This window comes from Microcaecilia unicolor, chromosome 1, assembly GCF_901765095.1.
Source record: "Microcaecilia unicolor chromosome 1, aMicUni1.1, whole genome shotgun sequence".
Lineage (NCBI taxonomy): Eukaryota > Metazoa > Chordata > Amphibia > Gymnophiona > Siphonopidae > Microcaecilia > Microcaecilia unicolor.
The window spans coordinates 700,568,147-700,593,754 of record NC_044031.1 but is presented as its reverse complement, the minus strand read 5'-3'; the positions used below and the strand labels follow the sequence as shown (position 1 = coordinate 700,593,754).

The 25,608-nt window shown below is 41.5% G+C and overlaps 1 protein-coding gene across 6 annotated transcripts in view; it reads right to left on the bottom strand.

Moving 5' to 3' along the window:
* Window positions 1-25,608, bottom strand: part of THSD4 (thrombospondin type 1 domain containing 4) — a 903,119-nt gene that overhangs the window by 38,679 nt on the left and 838,832 nt on the right. For all 6 annotated transcript variants that reach the window (XM_030188643.1, XM_030188634.1, XM_030188628.1 and 3 more), the window contains one exon: window positions 9,481-9,577. In XM_030188643.1, the coding sequence (XP_030044503.1) occupies window positions 9,481-9,577 (97 nt within the window). The remainder of the gene's footprint in view (window positions 1-9,480; window positions 9,578-25,608) is intronic.

Below are 25,608 nucleotides of genomic sequence, written 5' to 3'. Positions count from 1 at the left end.
AGGAGGGGAGTGAGGGGGCTGAGAGAAGTGGATGATGGGTATCGGTGCTTGAACTATTTTGCATCTTTTTTTTCTATGGATTCCCACTGATATGTTTCCAGCAGGGCTAATTAAAAGAGGCTAAAAGGGCTCCAGCATCAGCTCTGTTAAATATTGTACATGCCTCTATGGAAGAAAAGATGTTTCCAAAGCAATTAAAGAAAGCAGTGGTATGCCTGTCCATATGGTTAAAGCAGCTGTGCAATTTGATGTATCTGATCGTCAACCCACATTTTTACTCTAATTTCTAAGGAATCTGATTGTTAAAGAAGCGGTAGTATAATCAACAGATTTTTTTTTTTTTTGATGAGGCTGGATTTCTGGCCAGTGGGCCTACAGGTTTTCAGATAGGATGTAGTACAGAAGTAAATGTAGTAGACCTGGTAGTATGTGAAAGATGAGGGGGGGGGGGGAGGGAAGTGATTGCTCTAACAGTGGTTTTTTATAGAATAGATCATGAGATAAAGTTGGCTAGAATAGATTGAAAGAGCATGGTGTGGTAAGCATTCTCAATGCCTGGTTTCATTCATTCTTAAATTGATGGACACAATGAGTGCAGTGGGGAAATACGGGTTCCATGCCCTGGGTATCCTCAGCTGGGATACCACAGGGCTCTAGTTTGTTGCAGGTACTAATGTTTGCTTGCAGTCATTAGCCCGTGTGATTTAAGATGCTGCTCTCTCTCATTGTTATATGTGATTTAAGATGCTGGGCTCTCATCCTATATGTGTACCAATGATATACAGATATTTTGTTAATTAACTGAAGGTTGTCAGGAGACTTTAGCAAGGTTGAATGACCGTTGATCTAAGGTAGAGTATTGGTTGAGAGGAAATAAATTGAAGCTGCACCATTAAAAATGGATTAACAATGGTTCCCTATCAGTATTTTTCTGTCTAATCTGCAGTTAGAGCCCAAAGAAGAAATTTTACTCCTGGGAGTCGTTTTGATCGTGTCCCTAAATATAGAGAGTCAGATAAGAGATGTGGTCAAATTCTGTTGGTACCACTTGTGGAATATTTGGTTAATGTATGCCAGTATTTAGGAAACACTTAATTAATGATAGAGGTGCATGCAGTAATAATGGCTTCCTTAGACTACGGTAATCCTCTACATGCAGACTTGCTGATAAACCAGCTGTGAAGATTTCAGCTGATAGAGAACATGGTTGCTACGATAGTGGCATGACCAACTACAGACAGTGCTTAAGGCACTTCACTGGTTGCCAGTAATGTAGATAGTGATATTTTCATTTTGAAAATTCTACAGAATTTGGGACCCCCAAATCTAGTAATAAGCGTTTAGAGGTACCTATCAGCAAAATCCCCTAGTTCACCTAAAAAATAAGCATACTGAAGATTCCTTCAGGTGTGAAGCTGAATGAAACCAAGAAGCGTTCTTTCTTATGTGTGAGTTCAGCATGTCGGAATATGTTTCCTGATATGCTGAAGGTAAGAAGTGATTCATTGTTTCAGAAAAAATAAATTAAGCCTGGTGACTTGTGACTGCTTATGGGTCATGAAGTGTTATGGTTGTTAAGAATTTATTTTGGGCCTGAAATTAAGCCAGGCTCTGTCTGGGCTTCAGCTTTGAATATCCAGTTATTTTTGAGCCAGCTAACACATACCCACTTAAGTCGATATTGAACACATAAGTGGCCAGGGACTGGTGCATGACAATAGGACAGACTTGTATGCAATCCCGTTTATGTACCATCTCCCTAATTCTATAAAAAGCCCCCAAAAATGTGAGTGCAAATTTGTGTGCACATTTTAATTGAAGACTGTGTTTGTCAAAATGCAGCCCGTATTGGGTTGGAATGTCAGTAATTTTTCTTTGAAGAATAAATTTTGGTCTCCCTGGACATTGTGGCTGGCTATTTCCACTTCTTTTGGTAGCCTAACTTTAGGTGTCATTTATAGAATGTCACTATGCGCTTTTTTCAGTGCTGATTTTTTAGGTGCCATTTCTAGAATTCCCCCTAAACCTGGCCACTTATGGGTTGAATATCAGTACTTAAGATGCCAAGTGCTGACTCCACCCCAGGAATGCCCCAAGATATCCGAGTTTGAGTTTGGTGCTAACCACAAATTTCAGCACCCAAGTCCATTTTAATAATGGAAAAGTCCATAGACCATTATTAAAATGGACTTGGGTAAAAGCCACTGCTATTTCTAAGGTAAGCAGCATAAAACATATTTTTCTGTTTTGGGATCTTACCAGGTACTTGTGACCTGGATTGGTCACTGTTGGAAACAGGATGCTGGGCTTGATGGACCTTTGGTCTGTCCCAGTATGGCAATACTTATGTAAGGCCCCTTTTACAAAGTGGTGGTACCTGTACTATTGCTTCGCCACGCATCATTTTCAGCACTTAAAAATATTTTTTATTTTTTAGCACAGGGGAGCCTTTCCCAGCAGTAATCAGGTAGCCCTGCATGCTATGGGAGCCCCTACCACCTGCAAAATAGGTGGCAGGCAGGGCTCCCCTGGAAAATGGTCGTGTGGCAAGTAGTTCATTGACCATATGGCCATTTCCTTTTTTTTTTTTTTAAAGCCTTTTACTTGCTGTGGTAAAAGGTGGCCTCGATGTTTTGCAAATCCACACACTGAAGATACCGCAGGGCCCTTTTTACTACAGCTTTGTAAAAGGGGCCCTTAGCCAGTTAAGTACCACTGAAAATTAGCGTCTAGCCCTGACCAAGCAATTTAACTGGTCAGCAGCCCGCTAAATCGGTTTGAATATTGGCTGGTTTATTTTTACATTGATAGTGTTGCTTTGATTTTGTGAAGTGTTTTATAGCTTCCTTGGGAGAGACAATATAGAAAAGTAATAAATATATAAAGGTATTCATTTCCTCTTCGGATGGCAGGGCTTGACTACCCCCCCCCCCCCAAAAAAAAAAAACCCAAAGCTTCTCTGATCTTTTGGCATCACTTCCTTCCCTTTTTGGTTGAGGGGCTGGGCCTCCAACCGCTTGCAGCTCACTGCTGCTTCGAGACATACGAGTGAATTTATACTGATCTCGTGACCGGAATAAGTTCACTCGTGAGAGTATTTCTCCGCTTGATATTGTTCAAAGGGATAGCATGGTAGTACAGCATATTGCTTCCAGTCCACATCCAAACGCTCTGTGCTACACTTTGCGACCCCTGACGCAGGCGCTGCGCGCCAAAACACGGACTGTGTCGGGTCCACTCTAGGATTGTTTCATATAAACATTTGATTAAAGCTTTTATTCCTTTTTTTGAAGGCTCCTGGTACTTTTTGTTTTCATATTGAAAAGAATGAACATAATCACTGTGTATGTCAACCAAAATTGTAAACTTGATCATGCTTTTAAAAAAGTTTCCAGAGGTGATCCAGGAAATTATAGACCGGTGAGCCTGACGTCGGTTCAGGGCAAAATGGTAGAGACTATTACAAAGAACAAAATTACAGAGCACATTCAAAAGCATGGATTAATGAGACGTGGCCAACATGGATTCAGTCAAGGGAAATCTTGCCTCACCAATCTACTACATTTCTTTGAAGGGGTGAATAAGCAAGTGGATAAAGGTGAGCCAGTCAATAATGTATCTAGATTTTCAAGAGCCATTTGACAAAGTATCTCATGAAAGACTCCAGAGGAAATTAGAAAGTCATGGGATAGGAAGCAATGTCCTATTCTGGATTAAAAACTGGTTAAAAGATAGAAAACAGAGAGTAGGGTTAAATGGTCAGTATTGTCAATGGAGAAGGGTTGATAGTGGGGTTCCCCAGGGGTCTGTGCTGGGACTGCTGCTTTTTAACATATTTATAAATGATCTAGAGATGGGAATAACTAGTGAGGTAATTACATTTGTTGATGACACAAAGTTATTCAAAGTTGTTAAATCGCAAGAGGATTATGAAAAACTGAAAGAGGACTTTATGAACTTGAGAGACTGGGCATCCAAATGGCAGAAGACATTTAATGGAGTGAAGGAGTGGCCTAATGGTTAGTGCAGCATACTTTGATCCCAGGATCCTGGGTTTGATTCCCACTACAGCTCCTTGTGATCCTGGGCAAGTCACTTAACCCTACACTGCCTCAGGTACAAAAAACAAGATTATGAGCCCTCTAGAGACAGAGATAGTACCTGCTGTATAATTGGATTGTAAAATATTCCGTTCAGTATATCCAACTGTCAGTGCTCTATACATAAATAGCAACAATTCATTTAGATAGTTTTCATATCTCTAGTGACCTCAGCGATGTCCGTTACCATCATATTTATTGTAATGGCAACGATACAACATCAGACATCTTCATCGGTCTTATAATTGATAATTCAAAAGACTTCCATAAATTTTTAGATATTTAGTTCAACTTAGCTTTCAATTTTCATCAAACACCAGGGGATCAAAGGCCCGACATATGTTTCGCCCGAGACCGAGCTGTCTCAAGGGTCTACCCCTATATATATAGAAATATAGAAACAAAAACATATTACTCCCATGTAGAATAACCCCACGATCTTTTAAGGGAAAACTACCGGGAGAGTATTATAAAACACTTACCCTGTATAGTATTTTAGCGTCAGCTCTGCCCTACAAATTAGTGAACAAAGATGGCGCCGGCGTTTTTGCTACAGAATTAAATATCACTTCCTAGTGACGTAGATAGCTCCTCCCCCTCCATTCCTATTGGACGGAAACTATAAAAGCGATGCCCAATCAAGCTCGCTATTCAAACCATTGGGATATACTGTCTCTAAAGAAAAAATATACCACTGTTCTCGAAAATTTAAGATCTTGGCAACAGATCCTCCTTCTCTTTTATCCGCAATTTGTTCAATAATCCTCCACCTTAGATCTTCTACCCGATGTTTCATTAGGAGCCAATGTTCTACCAAGGGGGCTTGAAGATTCTGGGTATGTATACGAGATTTATGCTCTGTAAGGCGAATCTTAACAGATCTTGAACTTCTCCCTATATATATCAAATCGCAGGGGCACATAATAGCATATATCGAGTTTTTACTCTCACAGGTAGTAGATACAATAGATTTCAAAATTTTATTTTTGCCTGGAACCACCCACGAACTACCTGAAATCGCCTTATGAATGAATCATCTATTGTTGTCTTAAGAGCAGACAAAGGGGGTGCAACGGTAATCTGGGATAAACAGCAGTATTTGATTGAAGCCAATAGACAACTGAGTGATCAGGTGGCATACAGGAAATTATCCGAAGACCCTATGGAGGCTTTACAAGCCCGTATTAAAGGGTTGGTAACAGATGCTCTGAAGATCAATATGCTTACTTCTAAAGAAGGGAAATTTCTGATGGAAGAATATCCTCAAACTCCTAAAATATATTTCTTACCAAAAATACATAAATGTGTGGTTTCACCACCGGGTCGTCCGATAGTCTCCACGAAGTCATCAGTTCTGGAACCGCTGTCTATTTTCATTGATGTATTCATGAAGAAGGAAGTTTCTGAAATGAAATCTTTTTTGAAAGACTCCTCACATTTTTTGAGAATACTGGAAGAAATTGATGAAATATCTGCTGATACTATAATGGTGACATTGGATATCGTGTCCCTTTATACGAAGATCCCTCAAGTAGGAGCTTTACAGATTATTAAAGATGTAGTGGAAGCACGTTCGGGACCCCAACGGATATCTTCAGAGTTTATTCTCATGTTGGCAGAACTAGTCATCTCGAATAATTATTTTTGGTTTGATAAGAATTTTTATTTACAAACTGAAGGAGTAGCGATGGGGGCAACTTTAGCCCCTTCCGTGGCCACGCTATATATTGCTCAGTTAGAATCGAAGAAAATATATGATTCTCATTTTTTTGAATCAGTACCAGTGTGGAAACGATTTTTAGATGATATCTTTTTTCTATGGACCGGGTCAGAAACAACTCTGCGGGAATTTATAGAATGGTTAAATACACTGGATGTCAATATTTCCTTCACCATGTCATTTAGTAAAACAGCTATTGAATTTTTAGATCTGTGGGTGTATAAGAAAGAGAATAAACTTCTAACATCTTTATACCGTAAACCGGTTAGTAGAAATACATTTTTGCAATTTGGGAGCTTCCATCCCTATCACTTAAAGTTCAATCTTCCAGTAAGCCAATTTTTGCGGATTAGGAGGGTGTGTTCCTCCATTGAAGATTTCAAAACTCAATCGCAAGATTTAAAATCTAGATTTCTTGCGCGGGGGTATCCCCACGCTGCTGTTAAGAAGGCATACACTAGAGCTAGGTATGCCTGTAGATCTTGGTTGCTGATGGAAAAGAATGATGATAGAGAGGTGGTTGATAGTTTGACCTGTGTACTACCTTTTACGGACATTAGTCAAAGAATAGCTCAGACTATTAAAACACACTGGCACATTCTTCAACTTTATCCTTGTTTTATAGAAAGACCAATAATATCATATACCAGAGGTAGATCCATTGGTGAGCGATTAGGATCTAATAAGTTTTTTGATATGGGAATAGGTCGACTGGGAGGAAATCATGGAATGTGTGGACACTGTCAATGGTGCCCTTTGACGATTTCAGGTAGTTCGTGGGTGGTTCCAGGCAAAAATAAAATTTTGAAATCTATTGTATCTACTACCTGTGAGAGTAAAAACTCGATATATGCTATTATGTGCCCCTGCGATTTGATATATATAGGGAGAAGTTCAAGATCTGTTAAGATTCGCTTTACAGAGCATAAATCTCGTATACATACCCAGAATCTTCAAGCCCCCTTGGTAGAACATTGGCTCCTAATGAAACATCGGGTAGAAGATCTAAGGTGGAGGATTATTGAACAAATTGCGGATAAAAGAGAAGGAGGATCTGTTGCCAAGATCTTAAATTTTCGAGAACAGTGGTATATTTTTTCTTTACAGACAGTATATCCCAATGGTTTGAATAGCGAGCTTGATTGGGCATCGCTTTTATAGTTTCCGTCCAATAGGAATGGAGGGGGAGGAGCTATCTACGTCACTAGGAAGTGATATTTAATTCTGTAGCAAAAACGCCGGCGCCATCTTTGTTCACTAATTTGTAGGGCAGAGCTGACGCTAAAATACTATACAGGGTAAGTGTTTTATAATACTCTCCCGGTAGTTTTCCCTTAAAAGATCGTGGGGTTATTCTACATGGGAGTAATATGTTTTTGTTTCTATATTTCTATATATATAGGGGTAGACCCTTGAGACAGCTCGGTCTCGGGCGAAACATATGTCGGGCCTTTGATCCCCTGGTGTTTGATGAAAATTGAAAGCTAAGTTGAACTAAATATCTAAAAATTTATGGAAGTCTTTTGAATTATCAATTATAAGACCGATGAAGATGTCTGATGTTGTATCGTTGCCATTACAATAAATATGATGGTAACGGACATCGCTGAGGTCACTAGAGATATGAAAACTATCTAAATGAATTGTTGCTATTTATGTATAGAGCACTGACAGTTGGATATACTGAACGGAATATTTTACATTGTTTGTTCTCCAACAATCTTATATTATAAAAGAGCCATTTCTGAGAGTAATTGGATTGTAAGCCACATTGAACCTGAACTCTGTTTGGGATAATGAAGGATAAAATGTCATAATAATAATAATGTGAGTAAGTGCATCATAGTTACATGATGCAAGGTTGCACAATAGGAGTCATGAGACCCAAAAAAGGATCTAGATCTAGGGGTGTCATTGTTGATGATATGTTGGCAGTTAAGAAAGCAAATAGAATGTTAGGAATTATTAGGAAAGGAATGGAAAACAAAACTGAGAATGTTTTAATGCTTTTGTATGGTTCCATGGTGTGACCGTACCTCGAATACCATGTGCAGATCTGGTAACCGCATCTCAAAAAACATATAGTGGAATTAGAAAAGGTACAAACAAGGGCAATGAAAAGATAAAGTGGATGGGTTGACATCCCTATGAGGAAAGGGTAAAATGGCTAGGGATCTTCAGCCTGGAGAAAAGATGGTTGAGGGGAGATATGATAGAGGTTTATAAAATATTGACTGGAGTGGAACAGGTAGATGTGAATTACTTGTTTACTCTTTCCAAAAATTCTAGGAATCGAAGAAAATATTTCTTCACTCAACGTTGCCAGAAAATGTGCTAAAAAGCAGTTGGCTTAGCAGGGTTTAAAAAAGGTTTGGATAATCTCCTAAAAGTCCATAAGCCATTATTAACATGAACTTGGGAAAATCCACTGCATATTCTAGGATATGCAGCATAAAATCTGTTTTGCTGTTATCTTGCCAGGTACTTGTGACCTGGATTGGCCATTGTTGGAAACAGGATACTGGGCTAGATGGGCCTTCGGTATTTCCCAGTATGGCAATGCTTATGTTCTTAATTATTTTGGTTGGCATACACAGTGATTATGTTCATTGTTTTCAGTATGACTTATAAGTTTAGAATTTTTTTTTAAATCTTGTGCTTTCCCAGGAATGGCTAAGGGGGAATATGATTGAGGTCTATAAAATCCTGAGTAGTGTATAACAGGTAAAAGTATATTGATTTTTCATTCTTTCAAAAAGTACAAAGACCAGGGGACACTCAATGAAATTATATACAAATACTTTTAAAACAAATAGGAGCAAATATTTTTTCACTCAAAAAATAGTTAAGCTCTGGAACTCAGTGCTGGAGGATGTGATAACAGCATTTAGTGTATCTAGGCTTAAAAAAGGTTTGGACAAATTCCTGGAGGAAAAGTCCATAGTCTGTTATTGAGATGGACATAGTGAAGCCACTGCTTGACCCAGGATTGGTAACATGGAATGTTGCTACTAATTGGGTTTCTGCCAGGTATTTGTGACTTGGATTTGCCACTGCTGGAAGCAGGATACTGGGCTACATGGGCCATTGGTCTGACCCAGTATGGCTATTCTTATGTTCTTAGAGCTTGAGACAGGCACACTGCAGCATGTTCCTATCACTACTCCATCTGCCACACCGTACGTCTTCACACCTGCTTAAATTCTAAAAATAGCTAACTGCCGATTTTTAAAGTGGGTTTAGTGTCCATATTTGGCTGTGTCAAACCCTGGAATATCTTTGGCCAGTTTGAGGATTACAGGCTAGGTCTGAATATCAATTTAACCGGTTATCTTCAAACTGGCCAAAAATAACCCGGATATTCAATTCTGGTCCCTGAATATTCAGGTTTGGCGCCAACCACGGGAGTTACCCAATCTAACTCTTGCAGTCTGAATACTGGCCCCACTGGCTGTTACCGGTTGAATATTGGGGCATACATTTTACTGTGCATTAAGGATAAATTTTACTGTGCATTAAGGAGATTACATTTATTACAAACATTATTGTGTAGAATAAAAGAATTTAGATATCATAAACACATTTTAAAAGTATAAGTATGGCATTATTATACAAAAAGACAGAAAATATGTAATCCATATACAATACTGAAAGGTTCACCTGGTCTTCTGTGTGGGGGTAACAGAGGTCTAATCACGTTTGCTGTTGGAATAATGTATTCATAGTGCACACCTGGGTTCAGCTGCTGATGTATCATCTAAAAGGCAAATAGGAAACGAAATGTCAACAAGCTCAGTGAGATCTTACAGTTTTCCACTAATTCTGGGGTCCTTTTACTAAGCTGTAGAAAAAGGGGGCCTGCGCTGGTGTCAGTGCATGTTTTTGATGCGCGCTGGGGCCCCCTTTTACCGCAGCAGGTAAAAGGCTGATTTTTTAAAAAGAAATGGCTGTGCAGCACTGTCTGATTACCACCGGGTAAACGCAAGCGCTATAAAAATTAAAATATTTTTGTAGTGCCGGAATAGTGTGCGCTGGTGGTGGGAATTATCGCCAGGCTGCTGTGGTAGCCCAGCAGTACTTCCAGTTTAGCGAGCAGTATGCCCGTGTTGGGCTTACCACCACTTAGTAAAAGACCCTCCACTGTTTTTAATGTACAGTTTCTTCTCTGCACTTCAGATGGGCTGTTGTTTGTAACATGGGAAATGTCAATGACTTGTGCCATACATTTGCATGTTATTAATGAATAAGAGCAACAAAAAATGCACGACAAACAGGCATAGTGAGAATTAAAAAAGAAAAGAACTCAAAGTAAAAAAACTTTATTAAAAATATCTCTAAAAAAAACTGGCAAATACCAGCAATGGATTCTTTTGGAGCACAATTCTTCAACGGATCTATGTGATACACAATTTAGGGGTCATTCTATTAAGGCACGAAAGAAAGTGGCTGGCGCTGCAATTAGCATGTGGGTTTGCCATGCATTCCAGTCACTTTCTAGTGCGGCTGAAAAATGGCCATGGTTGGGTTTGGTTTTTTTTAATGGCCATACGCTAATTTCCCCATCAGCACAAGGCCATTACTACCGGGAGCCCTTATCGGCACCTATTTAGGTGGCGGTAAGGACTCCCATGCTACTCCTCAGCTAATCAGGTAGCACGCAGTAATATGCCCACGCTACCTGATTAGTGCAGGTATGCCTACTCTCCGCCCCCAGACACACCTCCAGTGGCAAAAAATAAAAAATAATTTTTACCGAGGGAGTAGTGTGTACTGATGCCCAAACTACCGTAGGCTACCTCAGCATGTCCCACGGTAGTGCCCTTTTACCGCACCGTAGGCCCGCGTTAGGCCTACTGCACCTTAGCAAAAGGGCCCCTTAGGCTGCTGTACTTTCCATTTACACTGATACAGTGGGTTTAAAATAAGAGCAACATTTACAGGATTCTATTGAGTCCTGACACAGGCATTCTAGCCAACTCATGGCTGTGCTGAGTTCCTGTTTCCTGAATACATTGCTGATATTTGCCAGTCTTTTGGAGATTTTAAAGCTTTTTATTTCATCGTGTTCTTTTTCTATTTTTTATTCCTACTATGTACCCCCCCCCCCCCACACATATTCTGGGGGGGGGGGGGGGATTCTATATAGTGTAACCGAAATTGTGTGTGCAGATCCAGGCATATTCTGGATTTGAACATGCAATTTAATTACTTAACAAGTCAATCAGCGCTGATAATTGCCATATAATAAGCAATTATTGATACTAATTGCCATTAATTAGAATTTATGCGCGCACAACTTGCTAGGCATATTTTGTAAAGTGGGGCACGTAAATTCTAATGTGCGCTGTCAAAAAGGGGGCACGGCCATGGGCTGACTGTGGGCATTCTGAAAATCTATGTGCACTGTTCTAGAATATACGTGCTCTGCACATAAATCCTAGGATGCATATTTTGTGGGGCATGTTTAGGGGGAGTTCCTATGATTTACGCACTTTCTTATAGAATATGCCCAATCTGCACCTAATATAGGCACTGATACTTATGCCCTTTATAGAATACTGCTTGATGCATCATTTTTTCTGTGCTGATTTTTTGGCACAATTTACTGCATCTAGTCCTTTGTTTTTTTTATTTGATGGTAATATATTTGGATTTTGCTCACACCTTTTTCAGTAGTAGCTCAAGGTGAGTTATATTCAGGTACACTGGGTATTTCTCTATCCTTGGAGGGCTCATAACCTAATCTTGTACCTGAGGCAATGGAGGGTTAAGTGACTTGCCCAAGGTCACAAGGAGCAGCAGTGAGATTTGAACTGGCCACCTCTGGGTGTCAAGACTAGTGCTCTAACCACTAGACTACTCCTCCATTCAGTGCGCTTCCTCATTTGAAAAAAGTGTGCACTATTTATAAAGAGGGCACACCCTTTCCAAAGAGTGCACTTTTTCGGATAGACACTCATTCAAGCCATTGCTCATGCACAAATAATGCATGCATGCACACACTATTGGGAAAAGCATGTGCACTTTTTATGAAAGAGTGTGCCTTAATGATTTTGCACCCATGAAAACAGAATGGCCAAACGAAAATAAATAACATGAATGTTTGCCAAAATGACATGAGAAACACAAAACTAAAACTCTCCATCCCTAATGTTTAATACACCATCTGGAATATGAAAAGAACACAGTAACACAGTAATGATAGCGGACACAGAGCAACCAACTCATCCACAATCCTGTTTCTGGCGCATCTTTTCTGCCAAGATATTAGGGGGAGTAAATGTCCATGAGCAGGGACATGGCACGCTGTCTGAGGCAGTCTGAATATAATTTTTCCTATGTGAAAAAAAAAATAATGGGACAAATGGTTTCCGACGTTCAGTTGTTTTTGTGGTTAGGAATGTTATAGGATAGTGATTGGAGAGAACAAGACAAGTTGTGTACACAGTTGGTTTCAGAACTGGAATATAATATCTGGCTGTTACAGAAGGGAGTACAAAATGATTTGCCTAAATCCTTCAACTGCAATCCTGCAAGCCCTTATATCATGTCATTAACTATAATGTGGCCAGCAGATGTAGTTTGCTGAGCAATAGGGTAATGATGTACAGACTCTAAAAACATAACTGTTAGATGGTGTAACAGAGATGAATATCAAATAATGTAATGCAACTCTATCTTATAAGCAAAAGTATTGCAGGTTACTTCCCATGACAATTTTGTTTAGATGTTTCCTGCAGGCTATAAGAATATTTAACAGGTACCATCGAGACAAGAGTTAGAAAATTCTATAGGCAAGATTTAGAAATTCTGCAGTGATGTTTGGGAACATTTGTATAACTTTACATACATTTCACTCTTATGTCTCCCTACACTCTGTTCATTGGGTAAATCTCTCTTATCTGTACCCTTCTCCTCCACTGCTAACTTCATACTTTGTTCCTTTTATCTTGCACACCATATGCCTGGAATAGACTTCCTGAGCCAGTAGGTCAAGCTCCATCTCTGGCCGTCTTCAAATCTAAGCTAAAAACCCACCTTTTTGATCCTGCTTTTAGCACCAAACCCCTATTCACTTGTTCAGTACCCACGTCTGTTTTATCATTCCCACCTTAGTAATTCCCTTATTTGTCCTATTTGTCTGTCCTAATTAGATTGTAAGCTCTGTTCAGTAGGGACTGTCTCTTCCTGTTCAAGTGTACTGTGCTGCATATGTCTAGTAGCACTATAGAAATGGTAAGTAGTAGTAGTAGTAGTTACTCTACTTTATAGGAATAAAGTAATCATTTGAACTTTCTTATGTGGCTGAGTTAGTTTGTTCTTTGTTTAGGTTTCTTTGAGTAAAGGTTAAAGGTATTGGTCAACGGTGCTGGAAAGGAAGGAAGAGGGATCAGTATCTGTTAAAGTGGCTTGTAGAGTGAATCTTGCCCTCTCCTCCCTCCTCCCCCCCACACTGATAGACAAGGTCCAGTATCCACAATATACCCTTCCCCAACCCCCAGGATTCCCCAACATAATCATTATATGCCCCCCAGACCTCACTGACATCCACAATTGTCCCGCCCCTCACCCCAGAACTCCATGACATCCACAATACATACCACACCCTAGATCCCACCCCTGGTCAATACAGCTTCTCCCCATGCCCAAACCTCCCGACATCCACAATTTTTCCTTCCTGACACCCTCCTGGATCCCCTCAGTTGTTACCCAATATCTTTTCCCTGGTGTCCAGTGGGGGACAAAAGCAATTCACAGTTACTCTTGCCCCATTAGGCGCTCAGGTTCAAAATGACGCTTCTATTTTCTTGCAGTACTACAACTAGGGGTCAAGCTACAATATGAACTTGATAGGTGCAAACACCAACTGGGATATATTTTGTTATAGACATGACTTCACATAAAATAGAAAGTACATTTCAATTTTGTAGACGCTAGACTAGGAACAAGGAACATCCTCTCAGACATTAAAGGTGAAAGGGCTGCAGATTGGTAGAACAACTGGGAGGGGTAAGAGGAAGTGATAGTTGTCCCAGCTGTGGGTTGGTGCAACAACAAAGGTTTTCAATTAACAGATTCAGCAGGATGTCCTCAGGAACTCATTCAGGATGACAGGGAAATCCTGATGATTCACTCTGCATGTTAATTTTCCATCACACAGGAAAAGTAAAGGAATATGGGAAAGTTAAGGGTTTGTAACCTTTTCCTGAACAGGAAATCTATAAAAATGAAATTTAAGTTACAGCGGACATGCTGGCCACTTCATTTTATTGAGAATTTTTCAAATGTATTACAAATAATACAGATAAATTTTATTTATTTATTTGTTACATTTGTATCCCACATTTTCCCACCTATTTGCAGGCTCAATGTGGCTTATATAGTACTGTAAAGGCGATCACCAATTCCGGTATGAACAATTACAAAGTGATGTAGTGGTAGAATAAGATTCGTGTGTAAAAGACACAATAGGGAATTGTAGAGAGGAGGAGTTGTGTTATGTCCATTACGTTCTTTGGTTTCTCTTTTGTTGCAGGGTTCAGGCATTTAGGTTGGGTCGGTAAGGTATGCCTTTTTGAACACGTTAGTTTTTAGCGATTTCAGGACGTTTAGGTGGTCATACATTGTTTTCACGGCTTTTGGTAATTTTTTTTGTTACATTTGTACCCCGCGCTTTCCCACTCATGGCAGGCTCAATGCGGCTTACATATTGTATACAGGTACTTATTTGTACCTGGGGCAATGGAGGGTTAAGTGACTTGCCCAGAGTCACAAGGAGCTGCCTGTGCCTGAAGTGGGAATCGAACTCAGTTCCTCAGTTCCCCAGGACCAAAGTCCACCACTATGCGTTCCATAGTTGTGTGCTTATGTAGGAAAAGCTGGATGCATAAGTTGATTTGTATTTGAGTCCTTTGCAGTTTGGGTAGTGGAGATTTAGGTATGTTAGTGCTGATTTTGTTGTGTTTCTTGTCGGTAGGTCTATGAGGTCTGTCATATATCCTGGGGCTTCGCCATAGATAATTTTATGAACCAGAGTGCAAATTTTGAAAGCAATACATTCTTTGATTGGGAGCCAGTGCAGTTTTTCTCGGAGGGGTTTGGTGCTTTTGAATCGCATTTTTCCAAATATAAGCCTGGCTGCCGTGTTTTGAGCGATCTGAAGTTTCTTTATGATTTGTTCTTTACATCCCGCATAGATTCCGTTGCAGTAGTCTACATGGCTTAGTACCATTGATTGTATCAGGTTGCAAAATCTATCCCTCGGGAAGAATGGTTTCAGGTGTTTGAGTTTCCACATTTCCACATTTCTTTCCGAGCACTCTACCAAAACCCTCATCCACACCCTTCTCACCTCTCGTTTAGACTACTGCAATCTGCTTCTTGCTGGCCTCCCACTTAGTTACCTCTCCCCTCTCCAATTGGTTCAAAACTCTGCTGCCCGTCTCGTCTTCTGCCAGGGTCACTTTACTCATACTACCCCTCTCCTCAAGTCGCTTCACTGGCTCCCTATCCGTTTTTGCATCCAGTTCAAACTTCTTCTACTAACCTATAAATGTACTCACTCTGCTGCTCCCCAGTATCTCTCCACACTCGTCCTTCCCTACACCCCTTCCCGTGCACTCCGCTCCATGGATAAATCCTTCTTAGCTGTTCCCTTCTCCACTACTGCCAACTCCAGACTTCGCGCCTTCTGTCTCGCTGCACCCTACGCCTGGAATAAACTTCCTGAGCCCCTACGTCTTGCCCCTTCCTTGGCCACCTTTAAATCTAGACTGAAAGCCCACCTCTTTAACATTGCTTTTGACTCGTAACCACTTGTAACTACCTGCCTCCACCTACCCTCCTCCTTCCTGTACACAATAATTGATTTGATTTGCTTACTTTATTTTTTGTCTATTAGATTGTAAGCTCTTTGAGCAGGGACTGTCTTTCTTCTATGTTTGTGCAGCGCTGCGTATGCCTTGTAGCGCTATAGAAATGCTAAATAGTAGTAGTAGTAGTAGTAGTAACATCTTCTTAGTTGTAGATTTTGCACGATTCTCTAAGGTGAGGTTACGGTCGATTGGAACGCCGAGAAATTTCAGGCTGTCTGAGATAGGAAGGGTGTAATCTGGGGTGTTTATGCTTGTGAGTTTTTTTGTATTGTATTGGGATGAGAGGATGAGACTGTGTTTTTTCTGTGTTGTGTTTTAGTTGAAATGCAATTGCCCATGAGTCCATGATGTTCAAGCTGAGCTTGATTTCATTAGAGATTTCGGTCAGATAATGTTTATAAGGAATGTATATTGTGACATTGTCTGCGTAAATGAACGGGTATATTATCATAAATAAACTAACTCCCCTGTTTACAAAGCTGCACGGCAAAGATGACACAGTCCAAAGTGAATGGGCTGTGTCGGCATTAGCATACCGGCAGCCGCTAGCACAGCTTTGTAAACAAGGAGATAAGTGTAAATTCCACATCATGGAGAAACAGCTTTGCCAATAATCCCATCAAGGAACTAAAACTAAGGAGATCTTTTACTAAGGTGTGTTAGTGTTTTCCACCTAAGCATATTCTATAAGTGGCACCTAGATTTAAGTGTGGTATATAGAATACGCTTAGTTGATATCCCAGCACCTAAAATTAGGATTCATTTACACCAACAAAAACATGGCATAAATCCCGGTGCATAGACTTAGGCGCAGAGGGCCATATTCTATAACAACGAACATAAAGTTTAGAATGTGTGCAAATGCCCATTTCCCTGGTCATAATCACATTTCCCTGGTCATAACCACATGCTAACCAATTCTGACGTGCTAACCAATTTGCACAGATGAGCCCTCTCTTCCCCCCATACACATCTCCTGAGCCACAAAATAAACTTTTGGCCCTGTTTACTAAGGTGCGTTAGCGTTTTTAATGCACCAACAATTAGCGCACAAGCTAACCATGTAGGCGCCTATAGATATTGTAGGCACATACAAGGTTAACGTGCATACATGATTAACGCGCATTAAATATGTTAACATGCCTATAACGCGACTTAGTAAACAGGGCCCTTTATTTTTTTTAGCATGTGGATAGCATGTGCACATGCCAAAATTACTGCAAGATGCTTCAGCATGCCTCACAGTACACTAAATGTTGGCACTTATCTAGTTAAGTGTTGGCCGTTCACATATACCTGGACATAGCCCAGCCAGAGCCGGCGATAAGGTTTCTGGTGCCACCCTGCAAACTATCAGTCGGCACCCCCTGCAAACTTTCAATCAGTGCCTGCCCCTCATCCCCTGGTCCAGCATTTTTTCTTTCTCCATTCTCCCTCCTCCCCCTTTTCCTAGCTGCCTTGCTTTGGAATACTTAGTAGAGTGACAGGAGCGTCTCTTTCACTGCTGCCACTCTGTCTCTAGTCCAGAGGTTTTCAACCCAATCCTCGCAGAACACCTAGCCAGTTGGGGTTTTCAGGAAATGGATATCCTGATACCCCAACTGGCTGGGTGTGCCCCGAGGACTGGATTGAAAATCCCTGCTCTAGTCAAACGGTTCTGGCACACCAGCAACGCATGCTCCCCCCCCCCCCCCGAGCCACAGATCAACTACTTCCGGTTTCATGAAACCAGAAGTAGTTAATTTGTGACTCGAGGAGTACACGGTGCTGATGTACCAAGCCCATATGACTAGAGGCAGAGTGGCAGCAGTAAAAAAAGATGCTCCCATTGCTCTGCTAAGCATTACAATGAGCAGGGCAGCTGGGGAGGGCTACAGCCAGTGGAGCGTCATGATGTAGGGTCGGCGCAATGGGGTGAACATCAGCAGTTTCTGCTGCCCCCTGAATGTCTGTGCCCCCCAGCCGTGCTTAACCCGCTTACCATGTTGCGCCGGCCCTGAAAATATGTAGGCATAATTTTGGTGACAGCGATCAGCATTTATGAAAACGCTGACTGGTATTGGCTAAATATTACCTCCTTAATCTTAGCAAACATGTACTGTTGTTTCTCAAAGTATTAAACTAGAGTCAAAATTTCAGTTATTTCAGTTCAGCAAGAAAAAGGTTTTAATTTATCTCAAACACCATTGTCTAATGTATATTTCCACTACAGACAACAACATATCAGGACCCTATACTGTGCCTTTCAAATACCATTTCTCTTGGCACAAAACAAACGTTGGAAAAAGGGCTTATCTTATGCCTCATGTGGCAGTTACAAGTATTGGACTTTTTCCAGTTCTTGATGGGAAAAAAATGCATGGTAAGGAGCAGAATCCTGCTGTGCAGCTGAACAACATCTGGAGCAAGTCCAGTTTAAGAAAAATAAGGAAAACACATATCTTCTGCTTTTACTCAAGAACTGGTTCTACTGGGTCAGCTCTTGCTATTTAGACATCCTATGATCTTGGGCAAATTGCAGAGACAGGCAAAGAGTAATATCTACAATCATAAATTCTGCCGGACTCCAGGGACTCAACAGAGTGTTGTCATATATTTATTATTCTTGAACTGTTTTAAAAGAAACTGAACCCATCATGCGGACTGTGTAAACTTTCTAAAGTCCATATGGCAAACAGTAATACCCAAGCCTGTATCAATTACATTTAAGTGATGGTTTGCACCAAAAGTGGCCTATATTATATCACTTTATATTGGCCCATTTTCTTGCAGTCATCGCTGTATCTGAATGTATTTCCCCTATCTTTTTCCTCTTTACATCCTCTGCTTTATCCTCCCAGTTTAAAGAGTCAGCCTGCTCTCAGTTCCCTTGTAACCAGGGGCTGGAAAGGAAGTCTCCTCCCAAGATAAAAGCCCTCAGGGGCTCCCACAGTTTCATTAACTGCTTTCCCTCCCTCCCCATCTCTGTGGCATGCTAGACAGGATATTTAAACCCAAGCTACTCTTGGCTCTGTTTTTACATGTGTTCACATGGTGGTCCTTTTACTAAGCTGCAGCAAGCACTACCACTATTTTTTTGGACGTGCGCACGCTACCCGCATGTCTAAAAAATAGAATTCATTTTTAGTGTTGGGGTGGGTTCGGGGATGGAGAGTAGGCATGTTCTGTGCTAATCGTTTAGCACAGCTACATTGCCACCCGCTAACAGATTAGCGTGTGGTTAGTGTGTGAGCCCTTACCATGGCGGTAGGGGCTCACACGCTAATGGCCACGTGCTAATGGGAAAGTTAGCACGTGGTCATTAATAGAGAAAATACTGCCATTTTATCCCTGTGGTAAAAAATGGCCTTAGAATGCAGGAATGACTCACCTAAAGATACAGCAAGACCACTTTTTACTGCAGTTTGGTAAAATGGCCCCCAAATAAAAAGCCTGAATAGCGGTAGACAAAGGTTTACAATTTTATAGAGGAAATTGATGGGAGGAGGTCATGGTAGAATCGGTGGCATTTTATAATCCTATAAATTGCATTTTAATTCTTTTTCAGGGTTTATTCAAAATTTGTTGTTCAGTCAATCCCCTGCTATTTTTTCCCCACCCAGACAACTGCAATTACTTTTCCCCCATTCTGCAGATAATTCTATAAAGTAGGTGCTAAAATTTGTCTGTCAGCTATATGAGGAATGTTTAGAATAACAGCACAGGTGCACGTAAATGTCAAAAATCTGCCCAAGCACTGTGTAAATAGCGTGTATTTTACAGGTAGATGCACACAAGGGTAGATTGTGGGCGGGACTCCTATTTATTTATTTATTTGCAGAATTTGTATCCCCCATTTTCCCACACATTAGCAGGCTCAATGTGGCTTCCAAGTCACCGTATTTGGGAGCTCCAATACGGTCGATGTTAAAAAATACAAATAGAATCAGGGTAAGGGAAGGTAGGGGTAAATGGGCACAATAAATGGCAAAGATATAAGAAATAAAAACCAAACAAAAAAAACAGCACCACGGGCCTTTAAAAATGGAACACAGTTCTTTAATGAATGAGCCTTGACAAAAAGACCCGACACGGGCCGTGTTTCGGTGACTAGCACCTGCGTCAGGGGTCACAGTGATGACGTGGAAAACTTGGGGAATAACTCAAATATATTCCTCTACAATATATTATTCCTTACCCCACGTCTCATATAGTAAAAGCTACAAAGCACCAAGGCACTTTCACTTTCTGTATCCAACAGGGGCGTATCTGCGTGGGGCCTCAGGGGCCTGGGCCCCCGCAGATTTCGCCCTGGACCCCCCTACCGCTGCCAACCCTCCCCCTCCGTTGCTCGCCTACCTTCGCTGGCGGGGGACCCCAACCCCCGCCAGCCGAGGTCCGCGTCCTCCTGCCGCTGCCGGCTGCCTTTGGTCCTTTAATTCTTCCATTGAAGCTGGCGCCGACGAAAGTTTCTTTTGAGTCTGACGTCGCTGCACGTTGTACGTGCAGGACGTCAGACTCAGAAATTGTTTCTGAGTCTGACGTCCTGCACGTACAACGTGCAACGTGCAGCGACGTCAGATTCAAAAGAAACTTTTTCGTCGGCGCCAGCTTCAATGGAAGAATGAAAGGACCAAAGGCAGCCGGCAGCGGCAGGAGGACGCGGACCTCGGCTGGCGGGGGTTGGGGTCCCCCGCCAGCGAAGGTAGGCGAGCAACGGAGGGGGAGGGTTAGCAATGGCAGCGGCTGGGGGGAGGGGGATCGGCAATGGCGGCTGTGGCGGCGGCGGCGGGGGGGGGGGCTATAATGTGCCCCCCCTCTCTGGCCCTGGCCCCCCCTACCGCCGCAGTTCAGATACGCCCCTGGTATCCAAATGGTCTTTTTGTCAAGGCTCATTCATTAAAGAACTGTGTTCCATTTTTAAAGGCCCGTGGTGCTGTTTTTTTTTGTTTGGACTTTAGTTTGTACTTCGTTCCCTCTCTTTTGTTATATCAAAGATATAAGAAATAACATTGTCTTTTAAATCAGTGCAGTGTTGAGGCTGCTAATCAGAATCAGCAGAGTAGGCCTTACAAAACAGATATTCGCCTGAATTGTAGATGGTCATGTATCATTTTCACTGCTTTTGGTAATGCATTCCACAGTTGTGTACTTAAACAGGTGAAATTGGACATGTAGGTCGTCTTATATTTAAGGTCAATGCATTTAGGATAGTGAAGATTCATATAGGTACAAGATGAGCTGCTACTATTCCTGGCTGGTAGATCAATGAGGCCAATCATATAACCAGGGGCATCACCGTAGAGTATCTTGTGAACTAGAGTACAAAGTTTGAAGGTAATGCGGGACGTCATAGGGCGCCAATGCAGTTTCATGCGAAGAGGCGTAGCACTATCATATTTTGTTTTGTTGTTTATCGATCTGGCCGCTGTGTTCTGGGCAGTCTGCAGTTTGTTCAGAAGCTGGACCTTACAACCCCTGTACTTAGGCATGAATCCTCAAATTCTACACAGGGTGCTTACAACAGCACATGAAAATGTGCAGGCATGATTTAATTGAATAACCAGCCAATTGACGTCAATAGTTGGGTGCTAATTGGCAACAATTTGAATTTACATACGCATCTTCCTAGTCAGTATTCTATATAGATGCAAGTGTGAAAATGTTTAAACACATCTGAAATGGGGACATAGCCATGAGAGGGGCTTGGGAAGGTCAGGTACATTCACTTCACATGCGCAAGTATACGGGAAATCCACACCTCTCGTCCAAAATTGGGCATGGATCCCAGTGCTAAGTGCTATTCTGTAAATGGTGCCCAACTTGAAGTATTGTGTTCAGCTTTGGATGCCGTATCTATTGAGCAAAATGTTATGTAAAATATTAGAAAATTGTGGATGTCCTTACCTGGATATCTCAGCACCTATTTCAACATTTCATGCAGAAGGGGGCTTCAAATGTAGTGACTGATTGAGTCATCATATGCATCATGTTTTTTTACCTCATAGACATTAGTAGCAATCAGATGCAGTGCACTTCAGCTAATTTGTGCAAATGAGCTGACACAGCTGCTTCCAGAGCCGCAGGAGACTTTCAGGGGGTGCTACTTCAAATTATTTCTATTACCAAATGTTTTTAATTGAAGTACTATGAGAAGCTATCAATATGGACTTTTGTAGTATTTTATACTACATTCTGGGTTATGTTTTGGGTTATATGAGCTCAACAGAACTTATTTCACTCATTCTATCCAGTACATCTCACTGGGCATCTTACTAGGGAGTGTGCCCTGTAAGAGTATACCAGAGGACTGTACAGTTATTCACAGCATCCTCACAGGAAGTTGCTAGAATGACCCAATCCAGCATTTATGTTAGAAAATGACCACTAGTGCCAGTGAGAAGCTTAAGAATCAGTAGAAGCCGAGGAGAGTTCATGATGGAAGGATCTCATCATCCCCATCTCCCCTGTTTTAGATTGGCAGGCTGAATACCTTTATGTTTGAAGCTTGTTGTTCATTTTGAGAGTTGGTACCAGTCCTCTTCCTAGGGGCCAGTGAGTTGGTACTCTCTTTTTGTAAGTATTTGTTTAGAAATAATTTGGGGCCCTTTTACTGAGATGTACTACAACATGGACTTAGCATATCCTAACATGGGACTTTCCTGCATGCTAAGCCATTTCTAGCACATTCATAAAATAGGGCTTTTTTTTTTTTTTTTTTGCAGGTTGCACACTAATGCTAAGCACAAAAAAACAGCACAAAGGGCCTTTAAAAACAAAAGGGAATACAATTTTTTCATTAAAAAATCCTTTAATAGAGAATTTTGATTGAAGAAAGACCCGACACGGGCCGTGTTTCGGTGCCACCACACCTGCATCAGGGGTCATACCAATGACAAAGGAGGATTCAATAGACCAATTTCAAAAGGCTGCTGCTGTGTGAGCATTGCACTACATTTCATTCGGAGGGAATATATCACACAGAATTTTGGAAAGCATCAGCCTTTTGAAATTGGTCTATTGAATCCTCCTTTGTCATTGGTGTGACCCCTGACGCAGGTGCGGTGACACCGAAACACGGCCCGTGTCGGGTCTTTCTTCAATCAAAATTCAATATTAAAGGATTTTTTTAATGAAAAAAATTGTGTTCCCTTTTGTTTTTAAAGGCCCTTTGTGCTGTTTTTTTGTGCTTGGTCTTTTTTTGTACTTGGTTCCCTCTCTTTGTTACATTATTGCACACTAATGCTGCCATTAGCATGCGACAACTGCAAATAATTAATTTAACATGAGCGCGCTCACCACCTCCTATTTAGGAGGTGCTAAGGGCTCTCGCATTAACCAGTTAGGGGCCCTTTTAAAAGTAAGGTGTACTGAAAAATGGCCTGTGCTTGTGTAGGCGCGTGTACTGGAGGAGCAGGTCCATTTTTCAGCATGCCTGCAAAAAAAGCCTTTTTTGGGGGGCCGAAAATAGACATGCAGCAAAATTAAAATCAGCGCGCATCCATTTTGGGTCTGCAACCTTACCGCCACCCGTTGACTTAGTGGTAAGGTCGCAAGCATTACCCGGGCGGTAATCATCAGCGTGTGTACACTGCCAATTACCACCCAGTTAGCGCCACGCGGTAGAAAACTGAAATTATTTTCTGCCGTGCACTTTGGACATGTGTCAAAATTAGAATTACTGCCCAGGGCCCGCAACCTCGGAGTCATCTTCAACTCCTCCCGCTCCTTCTCTGCGCATATCCAGCAGACAGCCAAGACCTGTCGCTTCTTCCTCTTTAACATCAGCACAATTCGCCCTTTCCTCTCTGAGCATACCACCTGAACTCTCATCCACACTCTCATTACCTCTCATCTTGACTATTGCAACCTACTCCTCACTGGCCTCCCACTTAACCATCTATCCCCCTTCAATCCGTTCAGAACTCAGCTGCACGTCTAATATTCCGCCTGAACCGATATACTCATATCACCCCTCTCCTCAGGTCACTTCACTGGCTTCCAATCAGATACCACATACAGTTCAAGCTTCTCCTTCTTACCTACAAATGCACTCAGTCTGCAGCCCCTCAATACCTCTCTACCCTCATCTCTCCTTACGTACCCGCCCGAAACCTCCACTCACAGGACAAATCCCTCCTCTCTGTACCCTTTTCCACCACCGCCAACTCCAGGCTCCGCCCATTCTGCCTCGCCTCACCCTATGCTTGGAATAAACTTCCTGAGCCCTTACACCAGGCCCCCTCCCTACCCATCTTCAAATCCTTGCTCAAAGCCCACCTCTTCAATGTTGCTTTCAGCACCTAACCTTTATACCCTTCAGGAAATCTAGACTGCCCCAATCTGACTGCCCCTACTTGACTGACTATTCACTTGTCCTTTAGATTGTAAGCTCTTTGAGCAGGGACTGTCCTTCTATGTTAAATTGTACAGCGCTGCGTAACCCTAGTAGCGCTTTAGAAATGTCAAGTAGTAGTAGTAGTAATTTGACATGCATTGTATGCACGTAGGCACCTACGTGCCTTAGTAAAACTGCCCCTCAGTGCGCTAATGTAAAAATGCTTGCTGGTTAGCGCATCCATGTCTATGGTGGAGGTTTGACTCGGTTGGATAATCGCTGCCAAAGTTAAATAATATCAAAATGCATCTCAAAAGTTAAAGTTATAAGCTAGTAACTTTTCAGATTATGACTATTAAGGACTATTTTTATAAAAAAAAGATTAAAAAAGGAAAAAAATTATAAAGAAAAATTATTTAAGAGCTACGGGTAGATCAATGACGATGTGTACAGCATCATGAATGTATGGGACGCTGTTCCCAAATGGTTATGCTGTCTGTTACTCTGAAGATCCCCATCAGGAAAGAAACGAAGTCAGGATGAAGATTTAAAGGTATGTGCTTTTGGACTGTGTATATTAGAAGAATTAGGACTGTTGGGACAGAATTAAGTGGATGTTAGATTAAAGTCCCCACATCAGTACAGTATGGTCTTTTCAAACAGATAAGCCTCATCTATGACATGTTCCCTTCCCAAAAATAATTCAAAAAATATACAGTACGTGATTAGCGTGCACAAACAGGGAAATGACTGCGTATCCTGTGGTAAGCTTTTTTTAGCATGCCAAGTCCATGTTAGGGGCCCTTTTACTAAAGTGTGCTAAGGCCTAAGTTCACCTTTTCCTTCCTAGGGAAAAAGGAAAGAGTTTGCCCAAGAAATGGACAAAAGCTCTGCTTCCTAAAGGTTCTGTCCCATGCAGGAGGGAGTCTGGTAGTTATTTTATTCATAAGTAAGGAATTTTTAAAATTTTTGTGGCTGGAGGTTGGTTTGTGGGTTTGGGGAATCTTGCAGTTCTCCTCTGTTTCACCGAGTCTGCCAACACAGCACAAATCTTTGAGGAGCGAGGCCAGACAGTGTCACTTGGAAGAGAGAAGTAAGAATTACCCATCTGGTACTCATCCAGAGAAGTCAGTGGCATTGGTGTCAATGCAATACAGCGGGGAGGAAAAGAGTAGAGTGAAAATTCAAGGTCAAGCAGTGGATTAAAAATTGGTTAAAAGATAGAAAACAGAAAGTAGGGTTCAAAGGTCAGTATTCTCAATGGAGAAGAGTAGATAGTGGGTTCCCCAGGGGTCTGTGCTGGGACTGCTGCTTTTTAACATATTTATAAATGTTCTAGAGATTGACGTAACTAGTGAGGCAATTAAATTTGTTGACGACACAAAATTATTCAAGTCTCAAGAGGATTGTGCAAAATTACAAGAGGACATTATGAGACTGGGAGACTGGGCATCCAAATGGTAGATGACTTTTAATGTAAGCAAGTGCAAAATGATGCATGTGGGAAAGAGGAACCTAAACTATAGCTATGTGATGTAAGGTTCCACATTAGGAGTCACCAACCAGGAAAGGGATCTAGGCATCATCGTTGATGAT